Source organism: Rattus norvegicus, chromosome 15 (genome assembly GCF_021556685.1).
Source record: "Rattus norvegicus strain SHRSP/BbbUtx chromosome 15, alternate assembly SHRSP_T2T, whole genome shotgun sequence".
NCBI classification, from domain to species: Eukaryota; Metazoa; Chordata; class Mammalia; order Rodentia; family Muridae; genus Rattus; species Rattus norvegicus.
The window spans coordinates 16864560-16886323 of record NC_141548.1 but is presented as its reverse complement, the minus strand read 5'-3'; the positions used below and the strand labels follow the sequence as shown (position 1 = coordinate 16886323).

The 21764-nt window shown below is 47.8% G+C and overlaps 1 protein-coding gene and 1 non-coding gene across 4 annotated transcripts in view; one reads left to right on the top strand and one right to left on the bottom strand.

Moving 5' to 3' along the window:
- Window positions 1-1499: 1499 nt before the first annotated feature.
- On the bottom strand, window positions 1500-12012 carry LOC148000844 (uncharacterized). Of its 2 annotated transcripts, none has more exons than XR_015638661.1 (3): window positions 11586-12012; window positions 4154-5450; window positions 1500-2939 (listed from the first exon to the last, which is right to left on the bottom strand). It is a non-coding gene; the product is annotated as an uncharacterized LOC148000844 (transcript). The 2 variants fall into 2 exon arrangements; XR_015638662.1 differs by having other exon boundaries at window positions 4592-5450.
- A 230-nt stretch (window positions 12013-12242) lies between these two features.
- The window catches only part of Ptprg (protein tyrosine phosphatase, receptor type, G), a 683481-nt gene continuing 673959 nt past the window's right edge, over window positions 12243-21764 (top strand). The window contains exon 1 of one of the 2 annotated variants that reach the window (XM_087584907.1): window positions 12243-12969. In XM_087584907.1, coding sequence (XP_087441033.1) covers window positions 12885-12969 — 85 coding nt within the window. In that variant the 5' untranslated portion in view covers window positions 12243-12884. 2 annotated transcript variants of the gene reach the window in all.

Sequence of the window (21764 nt, the reverse complement as noted above, 5' to 3'; positions counted from 1 at the left end):
TTTAAAAAATTTAAATAGGTGGGTTGGCAAAATGGCAGCCAGTCTAAATTTCATCCTCAGAAGCCACATCCAAGCAGGAGAGAACTGACTGCTCAACTCTGCTCTCTGATCAGACAGGCACAGCACATTACGCATTCTCTCTCTCTCTCTCTCTCTCTCTCTCTCTCTCTCTCTCTCTCTCTCCATATGTGTGTGTGTATCTATATAAAGAATATATATGTATTTTCCCTGCATATATGTCTGTACATAACAAGGAGGCCAGAAGAGGGCATCAAATATCCTGGAACTGGAGTTACAGATGGTCGTGAGCTCCACATGCATGCTGGGAAATGAACCTAGGACTTCTAGAAGATCAGCAAGTGCTCGTAAGCACAGGGCTATGTATCCAGCCCCAACAGTGCATTTTTTTTTAATTAAAAAGAATATGGGTGATGACAGTGCATCCTTGTAGATATACCAAAAGCCCCTGAACTGTACTTTGGTCAACCTTAGACTTCATGATATATAAATTATATCTCAGCAAAACTGCCATTAGAAAAATAATGAAGCTAGAGAAATCTCAGGACCCTCTCACTCAGTTCTCCTCGATGTAGCATGGTGGGAAACTGTATCACGACAACAGGGATATTCTGACTTCATTCCAAATATAATGTGCTAGTAAGCAAGCTGGTAAGCTACTGGTACCCACAGAGCTCTTGGAAGCTAGCTGGGGCAAACAGGCTACATGCTCTGCTGAATTTCTATTCTTCTCTTTGTGAGCCCAGGGCATTGTGAACTAAGCAAGTGCTTGGCTAGATGCGGTGCCTCCCTTCCCTGGTATCATCATCATCATCATCATCATCATCATCATCATCATCATCATCATCGCTACCCCAGTTGCTACAGCTTGGACGGTACCATCTTGTCTTCTTTCCATACCAGCACTTCTCCTCCTCCCTTAACCTTCTGGACTACACAGCAAGAATGTGCGATTTCATCCATAAATTTGTATGTTGAGCCTAACAGTGGAAAGCGAAGACCTCAGTTTTGAAAGTCATATTTATTGTGTCTCATGTGTGTCAGAGATATTTTCTGCAGTGAGTGACAGAGAACCCTTTTAACAGTGGTGCGGACAGATGGAGGTCTCCAGATTCCGTGAACATCATTCAAGACCCAAGGTTGAATTTGTTGCTGTTTTCCTTGTTTGCTTTTGTTTTGGTTTTCCCCCCCACTTCTACTCCGATATTCTCAACTTCATGGTAGCAAAAATGCTGCCACAGCTCCAGGACTCTGTCTGTCAACTTCCAGGCGAGGAAGAAGGGAGGAAGCAAAGGCATGTCGTAATTCTAACCCCAGCCACACACTTTCAAAACATTTCACTCTGGGAAATTTCAATAACATATCATGAACCAATAAATAAATATGTGCTTGCCCGACATGTCCAAGTCCCTACATTTGATCCCTAAACCATAAAAACAAACAAACAAACATACAAACAAACAGGCTGAGCAGTAGAGTGCTAACCTTGCACGTACAAAATCCTGGGTTTTATTTTTCAGGACAGCAATAAATATATAAATAGGTGCTGTGGACACCAGGCACCCGTCATAGAGTTTCTGAAGTGTTCAGATAATAGCCAGCTCCTTTATTCTCGGTCCCCATTCTTCCTCAACTCTGGTTATCGTCCCCGTTTTCTCTCCTGTCTCACAGCAAGAGCACCGGGTTATGGATGAATGCGACCACATCAGGCGTTACCTAGGTTCTAGGGATCCCAGGTCAAGTGGTCAGGCTTGCCAGTAGGCACTGTGCCCACCAAGCCATCATCAGAGTTTTAGATTACCTGATTGGTGCGATAGCGTTCTTCCCGGAGGAGGTAAATAGATAGTTCCCCTTTAAAAATAAGCGCCACCCCAAATTCTCAGTCTATTCCGCCCTATTCCATACTGGTCAGAAAGAAATCATGTGAGTATCCCTATTTGCAAAGGCAGGTGGAAAATCGCAGCTCTGAAGTAAGCAGGGTTAGGACTGGACCCAATATGGCTGCATAGTAAACCAGCGTTCTCTCAGCAAGGAAGGGGGTACCAGGAGCCAGGTATACATTGAGCACTCTCTGCCACAGTTTAACGCACACCCATGATGAAAGCAAGTGATTAATGTTCTTTAACATGTGTTTTAAAATTACATTTAATTATCTGTACCCGTGTGCGTGCTTGGGCATGCATACCACTGCACATGCGTGGAGGTCATAGGACTTGTGGGAGTTGATTCGCTCTGCCCACCGTGTGGGCTTCAATGATTGAACTCAGTTAATCAGGCTCTGCAGAAAGTGGGCCAGCTGGACCATCTTGCTGGCCAGTGTTAAGTATTCTTTATGAAGCAATGACATGAGTAAACTTGGAGATGACTATTAGACAGCAAGATGATGAGTTAGGGTAACAGTAACTGGCCACAGGACTTTGTAGTAAACCAGTCCACTTGGATATTGTGTGCACCGTGGGAAAGCAACCCTTTTTAGGGACAAATTGTCATGTCTCCGGTCATTTTCGTTGAAACGACTTGATTCTCTGGAATGAACTCTTAGTTTCCCTCACATCCTCCTGTTTGATATGCTGGAATGAATATGTTTCTAGGGCTTTTGAAAATCCTCTAATGAATGCTGGCTGAGCAATGAACCTCATAGAGTCACATAAGAATGAGAATTAGGTGGGTTTGTCATGGTGAAGCTGCGGGAGCTGCAATTCGACCTTCTGGCTGAATTTTCTCTGTTCAAGCCACTTTCATGGCACTTCGTCAAGGCAACAAGTGTCCACAGTGCTCTTTTCAGTGACTGTCTCAGTTTAGAATTTTCATGCCAGGAGTGAGAGTGGCACGTGGAGAAGCCAGCTCCCATGTCGCATGGTTCACAGATGCCTGTCTGTAACTCCAGGAGATGGTCGCCCCCTTCTGGCCTCCACAGGCACCTGCACCCAAGCACATGTGTACACACATAAAAAATATCTTTAAATTGCCTTCATGCTAGAAAAGCTTAAACATCTAAGACATCTAAAAGGGAAAATAAAACTGACTGGCAGTTTTGCTATCCTCGGATGACCATATAAACCTTTGAGGGTAGTTCCTTCCTGTTTTTAATTTAAATTTAATTTTAAGATAGTGACTATACTTTTATGGCTACATTAGGAATGAAAATAAACTGTGAGAAGTTGCAAAGCCACGAAGTTCCAGAATGATGACAAAGTGATGGTGGCCCCAATTGTAAGTTAAAAAGGGGTTTTCCCGTAGGGGCAGAAGGAACGCAGACACCGTGATTATCACTGGGGAGATTGCCGTCAGCATCTGTCATCTGGAAGTTACACATCACTGAGGAAGTTTAAAACAAACAAAGGGGGCAGGGGCAGGGGCAGGGGCAGGGGCAGAGGCAGAGGCAGAGGCAGAGGCACAGTGGATCCATGAGTTCAAGGCCAGCTTGGTCTACAGAGCTAGGACAGCCAGAACTACAGAATGAGGAAGTTTAAAAACAAAGGAAACCCTGGGTCCTGATTACTGCTTAACTATCAGGTAACCATCAGCCATTGTATTAAATCTCTCCAAACATCTAGATTTATGAAAATAAACCTAAAGCCTTGGCTGTCGGGCATTGTGGCAGCTGCTCTTTGAAGGAGACTTTCATTTTACAATCTTTTAACACACAGTTTCTCCTGCTGGATAGTTTCCTTTAAGGGAGGAGGTTTCTGATTTTGTTTTTGTTTTCCCCTATAGTATTATTTTTCTTGTGATTTTGTTTTGTCGATCTTCAACATTTCTGACAAGTCTGAGTTATCACTGCTCTTGACGGCAGCTCTGTGCACGTGTCAGGGTCCTATCCACAGGTCAGGGACTTTTATTTATTTGTATTTTATATGAAGATTGTTTTGCATGCCCCTGAGTGTGTGCAACACCTGCATGCAGTGCCCTTGGAGTCCAGAGCAGGGCTTCAGATCCTCGGTAACTGAAGCCACAGATATCAGCCACAATGTGGGTGCTGGAAATCAAGCCCAGGACATCTGGGAAAGCAGTCAGTTCTCTTAAGCTTCATTCATCCCTCCAGCCCCACTTCCAGTGTTTTGAAGATATGTTTACATGTTTTTTTGTGAATAAAAAATTCAAATTAAGTTAAATATACATTAAGTATGCTTACCTGGTGCCTACAGTGGCCAGAAGAAGGCGTCAGATCCCCTGGAGCACAGAGGGTTGTGAGCCTCGGTGGACGTGGGTGCTAGGAACTGAACCTGAGTGTAAGAGCAGCCTGTGCTCTTAACCACCGAGACTTCTCCAGACCTGATTTTTATTTAACAGAGTACGGTAGACAATTGCTGTCTTCATCAACATCATTTTGCTGCCATGAGACACTAGACCGATGCTGGATTTTTTTTTTTTTTCAACACATTCGTCAATTTGTAATTTGCCATTATAATATGCTAGGACTACCTTCATGATTTTTTAAAAAAAGAAATTTCTATTTTTAATGATTACTGTATTTAAAAGAATGCTAGAGGTCTAATTACTGGACCAAAAGATAGATGTTTGAGGCTTCTGATAAGCACCGTTATGATTTGAATATGAAATGCGTCCTTACACTGGGGACGGTTGACACTCCACTGTGAGGTATGCTGAGGAGATGGTGGAAGGTCCTACTGAAATGCTGTGGTGAGGCGCTCGTGCATCCGTCGTCGTCGTCGGCGGCGGCGGCGGCGGCGTCGTCGTGGTGGTGGTGGTGGTGGTGGTGGTGGTGGTGGTGTCTATGAGTCCTGTTCCTCGTGGTGGTGGTGGTGGTGGTGGTGGTGGTGGTGGTGGTGGTGGTGGTGTCTATGAGTCCTGTTCCTCTGCTTTGCCTCTGCCACCGATGGCTGGTGATCAAGCTGCAGGGCTTACTTCTGAGTGTAGTGTATCCCGCCATCTTAACACCCCTCAGGCCTTGCTCCCTCCATTTTGGCTGACCTAATCTTTTAGGGCCTTGGTTTTTCTCTCACATGCATGGTTTATTTTGTGCGCGTGCAAGCTTTCCCTGCCGTGTACATGCCTGTTATGCACAGAGACCAGAAATTGACATCTGATCCTCCAAGACTAGGGCTACAGATGTTTATGAGCTGTCGTGTAGATGCAGGGAATCGAACCCAGATCCTCGGGAAGAACAGCTAGTGCACTTAACTGCTGAGTCATGTCTTCAGCCCTCTCTCTCTGTCTCTCTCTATCTCTCTGTCTCTCTCTATCTCTCTGTCTGTCTCTGTCTCTGTCTGTCTCTGTCTCTGTCTGTCTCTGTCTCTGTCTCTCTCTGTCTCTCTGTCTCTCTCTGTCTCTGTCTCTCTCTGTCTCTCTCTGTCTCTCTCTCTGTATCTCTCTGTCTCTGTCTGTCTCTCTTTCTCTCTCTCTGTCTCTCTGTCTGTGTGTCTCTGTGTGTGTTTGCATATAATGTATACCATGTGAATGACTGGTACCTGTGGAGGTCAAAAGAGGACATCATATCATATTTTCTAGAACTGGAACTATAGATGGCTACAGGCCACTGTAGGGCTTCTAGTAACCAAACCCAGGTCCTCTGCAAGCACAGCAAATGCTCTAAACCACTGTGCACTTTCCTGATTCCCCAGTTTTCCCATGTTTAATATGGATGGCCATGTAAAGACAGTGCCTGTGTAGGACTGATGTCAAGGATCAAAGGAAGTCATCACAGCTTCTTCTCCTGCCTGTTCTTCTCCTCATAAAGCTTTGAAATCCAGGAGTGAGCCTTGCCTCTACCTCTGGGTTGGCCCAGTCTAGGACCGTGGTCCAGGCAGTAGTCCAGTCAGAATGCACTTTAGGGAACCAGTAAGAACACTGTAAAAGGTCTGCTGTTAACAACCACTAACAGCCAGATAGGAAGTGGAACCTGGGAAGCCGTGGAAGGTGAAGAGAGAATCTGGAGCCACGTCGAAGGCCTTGGATTCAGTCCCACCAGCAGCTCTCACCAACAGTCCGCCTTCCTTTCTTCGCCTTGCTTTATTTTAGTCTTTTGTTATTGGTAACCAGAAGAGCCTTATATGTCATATTTATATCATTATTTGATTCTTCAGTTTTGGTTTTTGAGACAGGGTCTTTCTGTGTAGTCTAAGCCGTTCTGGAGCTTGCTATGTAGTCCGTCCTGGCCTCAAATTCACAGAGATCTGCCTGCCTCTGTCTCCTGAGTGTAGGATTAAAGGTATGAGCCACCACACCTATTCTGTTTGTTTTTGAAGACAAAGTTTTATGTAGCCCAGGCTGTCCCAGACCTCAAACTCACAGAGATTTTATGTAGCCCAGGCTGTCCCAGATCTCAAACTCACAGAGATTTGCTTCTCTCTGCTTTCTGAAGGCTGGGTTCCACCCTTAATCCCACATTTTTCAAAACACCTTTCAAATTTTTTTTTTATATTTATGTGTATGGGTATTCAGACAGTTGTGAGCTGCCATGTGGGTCCTGGATATTTTCTTTTCTCTTTTGTTATACTTTTCCCAAGAGAAAAATATACTGGCTTGTATTACAAAAATTGCAGGTGTGAATCACCTCTGATGGTTAATCTTGGTTGTCAACTTAACCAATTCTGGACTCAGCAAAAACAAACAGCTGGGCTAATCTATTAGGGCTTTTCTTGATTGGGTTATTTAAACGAGAAGACCTAGTCTAAGCATCTCTCATCAAAGGAGTTCTAGAAGAAAGCTTCCCTTTTTGCCTTGTTCCCTCAGCATCTTGCTGGCATGTTTATCTACTCTGTTGCTGTTTCTGCCACCACTGTACTCCTTGCCGATATTACAACCCAGGTTTATCAGTCTTCCAACACAACTGGAAAACGAGCAGCTTTCCAGGACCTCGTCAGGCCTTCAGCATGATGTTGGCCTGCCGAGGCATCTGGTCTCCTCATGGAGCACTTAACAGATTCTCAATCTCTCCATTTTAAAGATAGCTCTCTTAGTTAGGGTTTCCATTGGTGGGGAGAGACACCATGACCAAGGGAACTCTATAAAGGACAACGTTTAATTGGGGCTGGCTTACAGTTTCAGAGGTTCAGTCGATTATCATCACAGCAGGAAGCATGACAGCCTGCAGGCAGGCATGGTGCTAGAGAAGGAATGGAGAGTTCTACACCTTGATTCAAAGGCAGCCAGGAAAAGACTCTCTTCCACCCTGGGTGGAGTTTAAGGATAGGACACACTTCCTCCAATCAGGCCACACCCACTCCAACAAGGCCACATCTTGTAATAGTGCCACTCCCCATGGGCCAAGTATATTCAAACCACCACATTAGCCATTGCCAGACTGCCCATACTATATCATGTAAAACGACTATGATGGTTTGAATGACTGGTCCCCAAGAGCATATTTGTTTGTATACTTGATCCCAAGTTAGTAGGGCAGTTTGGGAAGAATTAAGAGGTCTGGCCAGAGAATAAGAAGGAGCCAGAAGTTTAGAACATATTGGTGACCAAAGTTAGTATGAGGCCAAGCAGAGCAATTCAGTCAGAGGCCAAGATAAGCCAGATGGAATCAGTCAGCTTGGAGAGGAGTTTGAGTCAGAAGCGCTGAGTTGAACCGGCCAGCCAGAGTGCAGGGAGAACTAGAGAGGGTGAGTTTATTCAGCAGTAAGTTTCAGAGGCTGAAAGCATTCTAGGCTTAGATTAGAGTGTACAGAGGCTAGGTAGGTGCTCCCAGGATTAGGCCTAGGTTAGAGATGACAATTATATCAAGCAAATAAAAAAACTACTTTTACATTTTTGGATATAAGGTATCACATAGTTCAGGATGGCAGACCCGGAAGCTGTTATATTCCTGCTGCTTCCCAAATACTAGAGTTGTGTGTCTGAGCCACCGCATGAAAATTCTGAACATAATTGTACCGACTGGAAACATAGGCAGGCAGGCCAGAGGGATGGAAGTCTCCTATGGTTAAGATTAGGTCCCTTGCCCATGCTGATCTGGTGGGTGAACATGGTAGATGTAGTGGGGGGCGGGGCATAGACTCTGCAACCATCTGGAGCTTTGCACAAAGGAAAACTGGGATGGTATTTCTAGAAGCAATGGAAGCTGAGCAGCTAGAAAATAACAGATGTTCATTCTCTATCACATTGCTGTGTGAACAGATAACAGTAATAGCTTACATTTATTAAATGCTTATTAGGTATCTGGCACTGCTCTGAGTACTTTATGTATATTAATTCCCTTTAATCCTCTCTATTTAGGAGTGGAGGCAGCTATTTTCCCATATTACGCACGAGGAAGCCAAAGCATGAAGTGGCTACTCCATCGGTTTGCAAATCTAAACAACAGGAGAACCCAGCTGAGCTGACCTGGCAGCCTTTGCCCCTAACCATCATCTGCACAGATAAATGGCCCCTGACTTAGGATGGTTTGATTTGTGATATGTTGACCACGATAAAAAGGCAACCGGTATCTAGCAGAAACCACATTTCAAATTTTGAACTTTGAACTGTGATCTTTTCCCTGACTAATGGTATGCCCTATGATACTCATTAGACATGCTGTGTCCCTGAGGACTTAGGTGACCATCAGGTCACAAGGAGAAACAAGCTAGGATGGTCTGGGAAGAGGAGGGAAGCTAACTGAGGAAGTTTGTCCTGCAGGCAAGGCGGTCAGGGTGTTTTCTTGATGAACAGTTGATTTTATGGGGCCCAGCTGACCTTGGGCAGTGCCGGCTCTGGGCAGGTGATCCTGGGTTGTATAAAGAAAGGTAGCTGAGCTGGGCATGGTGGCACATGCTGTTAAAGCATTCCGTTGGCACAGGCAGGCAAATCTCTGTGAGTTGGAGGTTTAAATAGCAAATTCCAGGAGAGCCAAGGCTGTCTCACAGAGAAACTTTGTCTCGACTCAAAAAAGAAGAAGAAACAAAAGTAGCTGAGTCAGTCCTCAGGAGTAAGTCAATAAACTGCAAGGTGGCTCCATGGCTTCTGCTTCAGTTCCTGCCTCCGGGTTCCTGCCTTGGCTTCCCACCTCCAGAACTGAGGGAGTGTTATTTGTAAGCTAAATAAACCATTTTCTTCCACAAGTTGGCTTTATCGCAGTAACACAAACAAGGTTTCACTGTACAGCCTAGGCCAGTCTTCCATTTGTGATTCTCCTGTCTCAGCCTCAGGAGTACCATAACAGGTCTGTGGCAGCAAATCAGACTTTTTATTTATTGGACTGTAAGACATCATACAGTAACAGGCACTGGTATTCTCAAAGACCCATGGTAGGCAGGGGTCTAATGTGCTCCTCAAGATGCCCATCTTCAAGATGTGACACCCTCTTCACGAGAATGACTGAGACGTGGCATGTGGCTGGATGGTCACTCCCTTGACAGGACTGTCTTCTAGTACAAACCTGGTGGGATAGTCACTTTCAAAATTCTAGCCACAACAGAGAATTGTTTTACTGGCTTTGAAAGGAAGTTACAAAGATTCAGAGGGAGTGTAAATGAAAGCACCCTTTGGCTAACAGCCAGCAAGAAACAAGACTGTAGCCCTCTAACCACTGAGAGCTGAGTTCTCTGGGACGAGGTTGGAAGAGAACCTGCCAGTTCCAGAGACATCCTGGTTTACACCTTGGTTCAGCTCCAGGAAACATCTGAGCTCCACACCCCCTGCCCCCATGCATTGTGAAAAAAATGAGTGTAAACTTCCGCTGCTCATCTTGGGGGGCAAGATTTGTTATCAGCAGTAGTGGCTTTTGTTCAGAGTTTCTATGTGGTCAGCATGGTGACAAGCTCCTTCCTCCAGCTCTCCTCACTGCACTGTGCAGTCCCCATATCACCCAAGAGGGACCGTAGCTAATTACCAGGTAGAAAACCAGTATGGGTGTCTCTTAGTCATTTCTCTGCCACTACAACTTGAAACTGGGGCTTGTGTGTTCACTTGCAGTTGGTTATCGGATGACAATGAAAACTCATTTGTGTAGAAGGCTAGTGCATTTTTGTTGCAAACTTAACAGAGAGTTAAGGCCTTGCTCTGATGCTAGGCTAGCCTTGAAGTTATGATTCTCCTGCTTTGGCTTCCTGAATGCTGGGATTACAGGTATGTGCTAATGTGCCTGGCTAAAACATTTAGACCTGGGTGGGGGTGGGGGTGGGGGCTGATGGAGCTCAATGTATGCTTTCAATATCAATTTGTGGTAAACCTCAGCCTGGGATACCAGGACAGGAAACAGCCCAGAGAGACCAAAAGTGATGTAAACTCTTAGCACAGGGGTCTCGTACACTGTAAAAGGCATAATCATTCACTTTCCAAGCTGAACAAACTGGGATGCGAGAGCTCCAGCTTTCACACTTAATGACTTCTCAAACGCCTTCCGGTGACTTTCCCCAGGTGAGACCGACAGGCTGGTATGTCCTGTTCTTAGTGTACCCAGCAGAGAGGGATGTGCAGTTCATTTGTTGAACCAGCAAACAGTATATAGAAAGAACTCAGCATTGCCCAAAGGGCAGCTCTTAGGATGGCTGTTTCACAGATAAAGCTCCGCCGAGGTCGCTAACCTCTGTGGGACTCAAGTCCCACCAACTGAGCATTAAAAATCGGCACCACCTCGAAGGAGGCAGTCATTGGTGATAGCGTCATTTGAACGTATCTCACTCTTACTGGCACCGGAATATCCACCCCTCCAACACATCTTATCAAGGGAACTGGTGATCATAAGCATTCAGGAGCGACCCTCCAGTACAACAAAACCAGGAAGAATCAAATTCCAAAGCAAACAGATTGGTTTCATTGCCCAGCCCAGGGAGGGTGTTCCCCGGGTTTGGCTAAAAATAGATCTGGGGGCCCTCCCCAGGAACTTCCTGGCATTTACTAGTTTTGCACCCCAAACGTAACTTTTCAGAGGTTTTTCCTTTGGAATTGTGGGTGCGAAACTGCTTTCCTAATCACACCATGCCGCAGGCTCTCAGAACATCTGTGTATTATTTGAAAACCGAAAGAACATCCGGTTGGGCTGCTTTAGTGGGTGTGGGACAGTGCCGCGGTGGGATGAAACGACAAGGGGGCACTTTAAAAACATGTCCATATCGTTTTCAAAGAGAGGCAGGAAAACTATGAAAAGAATTACAAATGGCTAATTACGTTGGCTCAATTACAAACTTGATGAAAAAAAAAAAACCTGCCTGCCTCACTTTTAGCACCAACGTAGGAGGAAAAAATAGGTTGCGGAGAAGCCCAAGCGATAAAGATCTCAGTGAGAGCCAAGGGACAAAACTCATTACAGATAAGCCTAGTCCTTGCATTTCCCCCGGATGCCTCTCCCTGTAGCTTACTTAAGCCGCATCTCCTAGAGCAGCTGCCGGGAAACCAGTCCTGCCCCGGGGTGCTGCTTTCTCTTGCCCCGGGTGAGAGGCGCACTTCATTCGCCCTCTGCCTAACCAGGCCAAGGTGCAGCCACCTTCTCCCTGAAACCGAGAGTTGGGAGAACTCCGTGACAGACTTTCGTGGTTTAGGGAAAGCGGGTGTGGGACTGGGGCTGGATTTTGCTAGCCTGGGATCAACCCCCGATCCCTTGCCTCATCTCCCAGCAGTAAACTCTGTCAATGGAAGCTCGGAAAGGAGGAAGAAAAAAAAATCAAATCTAATGAAACCTGAGTGCAAAGGCCGCTGGGCTTTGTCTCTTAGTCCCGGAATGCAGCAGGAGAGGGACGCCGGAGGTACACCCCGCCGAGGCACCGTCAAGGTGGTGAGGCCACACGGAAGTCCCCAGTCCATGAAAAAGATAGCTGCTGGTCCCGCCTCTCTCCCAATTTCAACCGGGCCACCCTTTCCCCTTCCCCAAGTCCGGGATTCATGAACCAGGCCAGGGATCTCTCCGAATCCAAGCAAAACGCTTCGCCTTTAAGAACTCAAAAATGGAGCAAAGCCACGCAGACCGAACAAGGCTGAGGTTCTCTTCTCTGTCCTAGACGGAGCCTGGGTTACCAGCTCCTCTAAACGTACACCCATAGCCCTAGGCACGCCTGGAGAGGAGAGTAGTGCAAGTCCTTGGAAGTGGGAGCCCTGCGCGGCCGCTTTAAGAGAGTGCAACGCGCGCCCCCGCCGGCGGCAGCTCGGGGATGCGCATCACCGCGCGCCCGTGCTCGCGCGCCCCCGCCGCCGCGCGCCCCCAGATCGCTCGCTCGCTCGCCCGCTCGCCGGCTTTAAAGTCTCTGCCAGGATCCATGCTCACATGTTACTTCCTGTATGGAGGCATGGCCAGTTTCCAGCCCCGCGCTCTCGGTTCCTCCCCAGCCTGCGCCGGAGCCACAACTTTCGGGAGCATGGACTGAAGGCGCCCTCGCCCCGGCGCCCCTCTGAGATCCTTTGTGTTTCCCTGCTCTCCACTGGCCGTTTCTGTTCTGGGGGGCTCTGCGCTCCGCCCCGCCGCTTCCCTCCCTTTCCCCGCTCGCAGACATGCCTCCTTCCTTGCCGGGGCCCTGGAAGGAGCTGCCCGCCTGAAGCCCGGAGCCGCCGCGCCGCACACAGCCCCTCCGTCGCCCGCCGGTTCTTGGGCTGCGCTGCGCTGCCGACTCAACTTGGGGCTCTTCCGCTCCTAGCCGCCGCCACCCGCGGTCCCTGCCTGCTCCCGGCCCCGGGCAGTGCCGCCGTGCGCCTCCTCTTCGCCCTGCCCTATCGGCTGGATCGTCTCTGAGCGAAGAGGAGCCCTTCTCCTCCGAGAGGATCGTCCCTAGCGTAGCTTTGCATTCCCGGTCACTTTTTGAGGTTTTTCCGGGAGCTCTGGCAGCTTCCCGGATTCCTGCGGGACCAGTCGCCGAGTGTGTGTTGGGGGCCGTGTGGCGGGCGAGCCGAGAAAGCCTCCAGGCTTAGCGGAGCCTCGCTCGGAAGCAAGAACTTATTCAACAAGTTTACCCCCCCTGCCTTTCTCTTTTCGATGTGCGTTTTCGGACATGCGGAGGTTACTGGAACCGTGTTGGTGGATTTTGTTCCTGAAAATCACCAGTTCTGTGCTCCATTATGTGGTGTGCTTCCCGGGTAAGTGCGGGCCGCCGATGGGACGCGGCTCCAGCCCGCGCGCGGGGTATGCGGAGTTGTCGCCGGGGCGCGGAGCTTGGGCGCCAGTCTAGGGACCGCGGAGAGGGTGAAGGGGGGCCGGGCTACGGAGGAGGAAAGAGAGCTCTGCTTCATTGGCTCCGGCAATGTTCTAGGAGGCTGATGGTCTGAGAGGGCAGAAGCAGTGGCGGGCTGGAAAGGAGGATCGGGGACTCAGATGTGCTCTGACTGTGGCTTGGGAAGCTTGAAGCATCTGGAGTCGGGGAGGGCGGAAGGGGGGAGGCGACTTGCTTTGCTGATACAGAGCTGATCCGGAGGGCTAGAGTTGCAGGATGTCTGGGGAGATTGGCTGTGGGAAGGATGCTCTGTTGGTTTGAGTAATCTGGGGGTGCTCCCGTTGCTTCTGCGGGGATAGAAGGAGCTCATAACCGTGGCTCACTTTGCATCCCTCCGACCCTTTGTAGGGGGGAAGGAGATGTTTGGGGATGGAAGGCGGAGGCTGGCTGCAGAGCAGTTAGGATGTGGGGAGCAGCCGGCGTGGCGTTCTAGTCGCCGGGGCCGCCTCGTTTGAAACAGCCTTGCTCCGGGCTGAGGTGCAGGCTACGCCTCAGTGCAAACGGGAGGCAGCCCCCAGGACGCGAGGGGCCTGGGAGACTCGGGAGGGCAGGGAGCAGGGAGTTTTTGGCTAGATCCCTGACTCACTGGGCTCGAGGCCCCTTTCTGTATCACTCTTCTGGGCTGGGCTGCCTGGGTCCAAGTGCAGAGCGCGGGTCGACAGCTGGGTAGCTTCTGGCGTCCGGGCAGATTTTTTTTTTTCTGTCTGGCGCGCCCTCCCTCCCTTCATCTTTGCCCTTTTGCAGGCTGAGTGTGCATGCCAGACCCAGACCCAGACCCGCTCATTTTCTAGCCAGGTTAAGGCTGGAACAATATTGGCCACTCGACAATCCTAAATCATTGCACGTAGCGGTGTGCAGCTCGGCCACCCTCCACTTCCAGCCTTCAGCCCACACCCTCCCCACTTCGTGAGGGCATAGGCCAGCCGCCTTCCTCTTCTCTTGCAGAGTCGGAGGGTTGCAGCTCAAGCCTCGCTTAAGCTGTCCAGCTCCTTCTCAGTGGGTGAAGGCCACGTCCTCTCTCCTGGCTCAGGGAAAGAGGTGGGAGAGGGCGCGATTTGCTTTTCTTTCCTCGATCTCCTAAGGACAGGACACCCGGTTTTTCTGCTTTCTCATCTGCCTGTTCTGGAATATTGGAGGCGGCGGTTATTCTAATCAAGAAAAAAAGAAACGTGCCACACTGTTTCCGTTTTCCTTGGTTAATAGCTTGTGTTCTGGCAACCAGAGCGCAGAGTTTTGGTGCAGCGGGTACCCCCAACCCTGTCGTGTACCCAGGAGCCAAGCTCGAGGACCCTCACTGTTCCCGGGGATCCTCTCTAAGGGGACTGGCAGCGAGTGATTCCCTCTTTGAAGGTTTGAGGGTGGTTGTGAGCGACAGAGGGCAAAACACTGCGGTTTTTCGGCTCCTTTTCCTCGGTGCATCCTCCTGTCTCTGGTGCTGTCAACAGAGCTCGGCGAGGGTGCGCGTGCCTACTCACTAGGAGGCCTGGGGTTTACCCACTAGGGTCCTGTCTCTATGGAAGTAGACGCTGAGGAGCACATCCTCTGAGAATCTGCACCCTTCTCCCTTAGAGACCATTGGGTAGCATTTGTTTTTAATCATTGCCTTTGACTAGACCTCTCCCCTCTCCCAACCTCCCTTGTCAGGGACTTGCCAAGCTGACTGCGCTCGGGTGTACCCGAGGTTGAGCCTAGTAAGGGTCACTTTTTCATAAAGGGGGTGGGAAGCAGCCTTGCAAAATAGACATTTCCAATTCCACTTCTGACTGACCTCCCTGGGCTGTAGCCAGTGTTTCTACAATGATTTTCTTCCCTCTGGTATCTGAGGCTTGCAGCCTAGTATGGGACCGATAGGGTTGCCGCCTTGTTTCAGTTTTCCTCATTTTCCGTCCCTGTTCAGGCTTCGAAGTAACTAGCAGGTACCCTCCACCGGGAGCGGAGGGGTATTTGTTAGAGGCACAGGGAAGACAGCTTTTGGAATCAGGCAAAGTTAAAATGTCACAGCCCTGGGAGATGCTATGCTGCCTTCAGGTTTCCCGAGGGTGGTGAGGTGCCGCTGGACCCCAGGGGGCGCCCCAGAGCCACTCGTCTAGCTTATGCCTCCATTAGAACGGCTCAACCACCTGCACACCGAGGGGTCGGGGCGCAGGCGTCCAGGTGCCCAGGCTGAGGGTCTGCGACATCTGGCGCTAGGCGGTGCCCACGGCTCAATGCTGCCGCCCGTGGTCGGCTGGAAAACCCTTGAGGACCGTTGTCGCTTTGGGATCCAGCGCTTTTTACTGCCATAGCTTAAGAAACACATTTTAGCTAACCATTTCAGCTTTTGGTTTTCAATTAGATTCCTCCTTGTGAGTTCTTAACCAAAATCTCGTACTGGTTATTTTTTTGTTTGTTTTCAGAATCCCACCGACTTCTCAGCTGCCTGTGAGCCCTCGCCCGCAGCTCCTGTTCAGAATTCAGTTACTGTGGTTTAGGGAGGCCTTTGGAAGCAGCTAGGGATTGGGTGCTTTCCAGCGGTCGGTCGGAAGCAGGGTTATAGCTCGGAACAGCGCTGGGAGTGTGGGATCCCTGCCACAGCTGGTACTACCAATGATATCTTCGAAGTGCTGAGGGGAAGTATTATCAAACATGACAGCGGACACTGTACTTTTCTAAATCTAAACCATTAGTATGGGGAAAACATGGGGCAACTTAGTGGATTCTTAGACATTTTCTCCCCAAGTCTCAACAATTGTCAGTGTTTTTAATCCAGACTCTCAACCTCCAAGACAGTATGTGAGGGGAGGGGGGCTCTAACCTGAGCTAGACTGAGAACTTGAACCCTTGATCCTCCCTCTTGCTTTCGAGTGTGCGGGGGTGGGTGGGGGGATGGGGGTTACAGGCCCTGTATCTACATATAATTTTAAATAAAATTTGAGTGTAGTTGATTTAAACATTTGATCTTTATCCCTGGACATTGGGAACTGAACCTCCTTTGACATCAGGTAAAGTGTATTACTTGACTGGGTTAGCTTTTGTCCCCCAAACAATCTATTTTTGCATTGTTTAGCCATTCACACAGAGTCATAAATGATTCTTTTTCTTTCGGCCCTCAGAGTAATTCTCTTTGATTTTTGAGGTTCTGTGTCACGATGACATTACATCGAACAGGTTGCAGTTGGAATACTTGAGAAGCAGGAGCCTGTCTGCTTTTGGCCTGGACATGTCCGGATTAGATGAGCCACCGATGCCCAGTGTCAGCAACAGGCTTCTCCACTTACTATGTGTGTGAGACTTGGGTGTCTCAGTGGCCAGCTTCGGACTCCTTAGGCAGAGGCAGGAATGGAGTTCAGAAGCCCTTAGTCTTCCTCTCATAAGCTGGGTGAGATCTGAAAGGCTTCTCATTCCACCCCAGTCGATTCTTGTGAGAGAGAAGACTTCTTTATCTTTTGACATGATTATAGAATCAACTCTTCCGTATCCCCTCCTAGACTTTGCTTATATGGTGAGAGGATTGCTGATGGCAGAACACAAACACAAACGGGCATACGGACTAACGAGCATAGGTAGATACAAGAAGCACTACCTGAGACTTCCAACATAGAGGGGGTATCTTGGAAAGAAGAGCTTTGAGTAGCACTGTGGATAATGAAGCAGAGACGACGTTTCTTACATGAAGCTGTCCAGGGAGTGTTGATGATTTAATGCTGTAAGAAAAAGCAAACCCCAAACAGAAAACCACAAAAAACAAAAAAAAAAAAAAAAAACAAAAAAAAAAACAAAAAAAAACCAAAAAAAACAAAATAAAAACAAACAAACAAACAAACAAACAAACAAACAAAAAAACCCAAACCACCCTTCAGATTTAGCATTTCTGTTGCTCCTGAGTTCACATTAAATTCACTTGCATGCACGAATTTGTTGAAAGGAGTGTTGGTGCTCTACGGAGACCTGGACTGCCTTTCAACCTGTTCTCATTTTCCTGTGGCCATCTCTTTAGCTACAGAAGGAGTGTGGCACCCCCTGAACCTTGTCTGTGCAGAAAAGGTAACGGAACCAAGCAGGTGGGCTGGCTTGTAGCACGTGCCTTCTGTGGTAAAAAGAAGGCATGCTTTCGTTCTTGGCAGCTTTTATTCTGTGTTCTTCCGTCTAGTGTTTAAACGGTAGCCTGTGGTCAGTGTCGTGCAAGGTGCAGGTGACAGGTGTGTGACAACACTTTCATCTTGGGCCATATCTCCTGTGTTTATCACTTAAGGCTTTATACGAAGACTTCAGGGTATCGAAGTTCCATCGATAGTGGTGATACTCTCCAGGCAGCCTGTGATCTACCCTGCTTTCCAGGGTGACCACTCTTGGGTGCTGAGTGGTTATCACTGGCTCTAGAATTCTGTCTCTGTCGGTACAGGGAATGAAAGACGTGTATTTCTAGTAATAAAGTAAAGCCAAGGAAGAAGTTCTCTGTGCTCATTTTCCCCCCTGCACTTGATCTAGGTCAAGGTAGTAGCATGTGCAGTAGAGGGAGTGAAACTTGGTCTCAGGAGAGCCAGTTCTCCACAGGCCTGGAATTTTGGCTTTGGTCACTGCGCTTGGCTCAGCACTAAGTGGGATCATTTTCTCCCAATGTTGGCTTCTCTAGGTCTGCAGGAAGTACTGGCGGGGTTAAAGATCACAGTCCTCCAGCCCTCAAGAGGCAGAGGCAGGAGGATCTCTGCGAGTTGGAGGCCTATCTGATCTATAAGTTGAGTTCCAGGTAGCCTGGGCTCTGTTACACAGGAAAACCCTGTCTCAAAAGACAGAACAAAACAAAGCAAAAGCAAGTGAAACAAATAAAACAAAATGAAACAAAACAAAACAGGACAGATTTGTTTGTTCCTAGTTTCAGACATGAGAGCAACCATGTTGCGGGCTGAGAACTTCATGTGAAGTCATGCCAGTTCTCTGTGCCCTCAGAATCAAGTGTCCCTTTGTGAAAGAGTACCTGATATCAATTTCACTTGAAATTATTTTTGATATTACATTTATGTGGTATTGGACATAAAATGGGTGTCATTGTGGCTTTGGGTTTTGAGTCTGATTCCTAGCATTGAAAAAAGAAATCTCAAAAAGATAAGCACGTTTCAAACTCCTGTATTTATTTCCCCCCATTTTTTCTCAATTCTTTGGTTCCAAACTCTCAGAACTAGATAAACATTAATGTCTTTAAAAGGTAAGTATCTTGTAGCAAGAATAGATGGATTACGTTTTGCAAAAAAGACCTAGGTGGGTTGGGAATGTAGTTGGGTTATTAGAGAACTGGCCTGGCATTTGTGAAGCTGAGGTTGGACCCCAGCATGCATAAACTAGGCCTGGTGGCACTTGGGAGGTGGAGGTGACTATGTGTGTCAAGAAGTTGAAGTGTGTCTGTCATCCACAGTTAAACAGCAAGGTTGAAGCTACCTTACAATAAATGGATCCTGGTGTGTGCGTGTGCATGTTTGTGTGTGTGTAACAGATTCATGGTTCATTCAGACCATGGAAATGACCTTTGTTTGTGTGTGGGGGTAGGTTTCATTGTATCAACTCAGGCTTAGAACTTGTAGAATGTAGACCAGGTTGGCCACAGACTCATAAAGATCCACCTGCCTCTGCCTCTGTACCACAATGTCCAGCTGTGAAAAGGATTCTTATCCTTTTCAGTGGTGGCTGTGAGTTACAGCTTTAAGTATTGCTAGAGGGTTGACCAGCCCTTTAGGGACACCTAGCCTTGGAGGGGCCATTTTACTTAGAATCATTTATAGCAAAACGTTTGCTGTTTTGACAGAAAAAAAAATCATTTCGATGTAAGATGTCTTCAGGCCTGTGTAAGCTTGAGGGCTTTATGACGATTGTGCTTCATAGTACTAATATTAAAAAAAAATTCGGAAAAATCTTCTTGAAATGATGATGAGGGACGCCGGCTGATCACATGCTGCAGGCGCCTGCCTTCTCTTTCCAAACTGGGCTGTGACTGCTGTCCTTGGGGTCAGGTGTAGGAGGCAACTCACCTTGCTGGAGACCTTTCCTTCTTGTCAGTCATTCAGTGAGAGCTACGGAACGGTTTAACAGCACAGAAGGGAGCCCGGAACTTGTTAGTGATTTATTAGTGTTAGCATTATTTATTCCCTAAACTAGATTGCCATTGAGAGTTGTACAGGCGTATAGGGAAGTTGGTAGAAATTTGTCGTCTAGAGCCAACATCCCTCTGCCAGTGCAGCCTGTGACACCATAAACAGGTTATTTTCCTCTTCTCTGCCTTATTCCCCTCTCTCCATTTATGCAAAGGAAGAGTGTCAGTATCTCATCTCCTAAAGTCTTTGTGAAGTGTGTCTGGGGGGTGGGGGCGGGATGTGCTTAAGGATGTAGCACTGTGGATAGTAAATAATAACTCCGTAAATCAACCATTTTTTTTCCTTTTATGCATGTGAAAGAGTTTGGATAGGAGTGTTTGGAAAGAGGAAACTGGACCAGAAAAGGAGGACTATTTAATAACATGACTGTGGAGGAGGAAAAGGCAGGGCAGGCTAAAGGCCATGCATTCTACCTGCTGAAGTCTGAGATGATCTCTGTCCTGTACTTTGCTTTCTAAACTTCCTGCAGGCCTGAGATCTCAATCTTCCTGATCCTTGGCGACAAGGAGTGGTTTACATGCACCCTGAGGGGGTCAGTGTGGGCATGCAGAGGACAGACGCTTTTGTTAGGTGTTGGCTCAATTATTCTCTACCTTGTAATCTGAAACAGGGTCTCTTGGTGAACCTGGGGGCTCACCTGATTGACCAGACTGGCTGACTGGCAAGCCCCAGTGATGCCCCTGATTTGGCTTCACCAGGATTGGAATTACAGACTTGTGCCACTGAGGCAAGCTTTTCATGTTGATGCTGGAGATCCAAACTCAGGTCTTCATGGTCATGTGTCAGACAGACATCACCATTTGCTCCACCACTCCATGAGCTCTTAGCATGTGTTTCTTGCTCTGTGACTGTCTTTTTGGGTTTTAATGGGATGGATTAAGGGGGTGCCAGCAGTGATATCGGGGTATTTGCTCTCCTTTTGCACCCAGGTCGTACTTTAACAGACTTGGACCTTCAGTCTGTGCAGGAGACGCATTGCCAGCCACAGCTCCTGCCCTTCCAGTTCCCAAGGCTGAAGTCAGCATAGCGCAGTGGTTTTCTGGCCAAACAACAAAATGTGATTTTAAACTACTCAGTCGAGCTATTTTGGGGGAGTAGCAAAGTGACACAGTTGGCTGCTGAAATCTAACAACTGAAAAAGGAGAAACTAAAGCACAGTTCATGGAATATGTAACACTTCCTCAGAGAAAATAGGACAAGTGCTCTTATTTTTGGGCCTATGATACTATGTTTCTGACGAGCTAAGAGGCAGGTTGCTGGATCAGGCAGTGGGTATATACTTTTGAGGAATTCCTATCAGTTACTGTGTGAATCTAAAGAGCTGTCTGGCTTCTCACGCTGACTGCCTCATAAAGTCTTCTGCTCCTTTAAATCAGATACGTACATTTATCTAGATGACTTTGGATGAAGGGCGCAGCCATTAGCATTTTACTAGGCGTAGGAGCAGAGTCCAGATGAGTGAGGAAATAGCTTTTAAGATCTTTCCTAACTTAAAAACATAAATATTTAGTTAGTTAGTTTGTGTGCTTCCGTGCATGGCCCCTGCCCATGTGTGTGTGCAGGGGTAAGTAGAGGTCAGAGGTCATACTTTGGTGCTACTTCTTAGGCCTTGTCTACCTTGTTTTTCGAGATAAGGTCTCTCTTTAGCCTGCAGCTTGCCTTCCAGACTAGGCCAGGGAGACTCAGGGATCTGCCTGACTCCACCTCCCAAACACTGAGTTCACAAGCTTGTAAAACCAGGAACATCTTGTGTAGTTGAATTCTGGGAATCAGACTCATGTCTTCTGGTGTGGAAGGCAAGCACTTGACCAGCTGATCCATGCTCCCAGTCCCTCTAGACAGTCATTTTAAGCTTTTTAAGCATAGTTGGGAGAGTGGCCTAGAGAGGGCTCAGGAGCTAAGAGTGTACTGCACGGGAACCCACTTGGCTTCCTGCCTTCTCCATGGTTGTGAGTAGTAGACATAAGGGCTTCAGTTATTTGGCTAGGGAGTGCATAGTGTGTGAATTTCCTGGTGGTAATGTAAATTATGTAAATAGTGTAAAATCACTTGGTTTGTGTCTTAGAATTTTATTGTTTGTACATCGACCATGGCAACTTTTATTTAAAAAAAAATTTAATTGGGGGTTGGCTTACACTTCAGAGGTTTAGACCATCGTCGTGGTGGGAAGCATGGTATTGTGCAAGCAGACATGGTGCTGGAGAAGGAGCTGAGAGTTCTGTGTCTTATTCTGTAGGCAGGAGAGGTGAACTCTTTTAGACGCAAGGGGGGGCATCTTATTCAAACCACTATAATTTGTAATTTGAGATCGTTTTGTTGTTGAGATTGGATCTTGCTTAGGAGCCTAAACCAGCCCAAGCTTGTGATCCTCCTGCCTCTGGAGTGAATGCTGGCACTGTAGATATTCGCCAGCACACCCAGCTTTCTTTGTAACTTGGGAACCAGCTGGGGCTTTGACTATTGTGTCTTTCGTTATCCTGTGTATTGCAAGGCGTGGGCCGGGGGTTCTGAATCACCCAGCGCTGGAGGAACAGGGCTG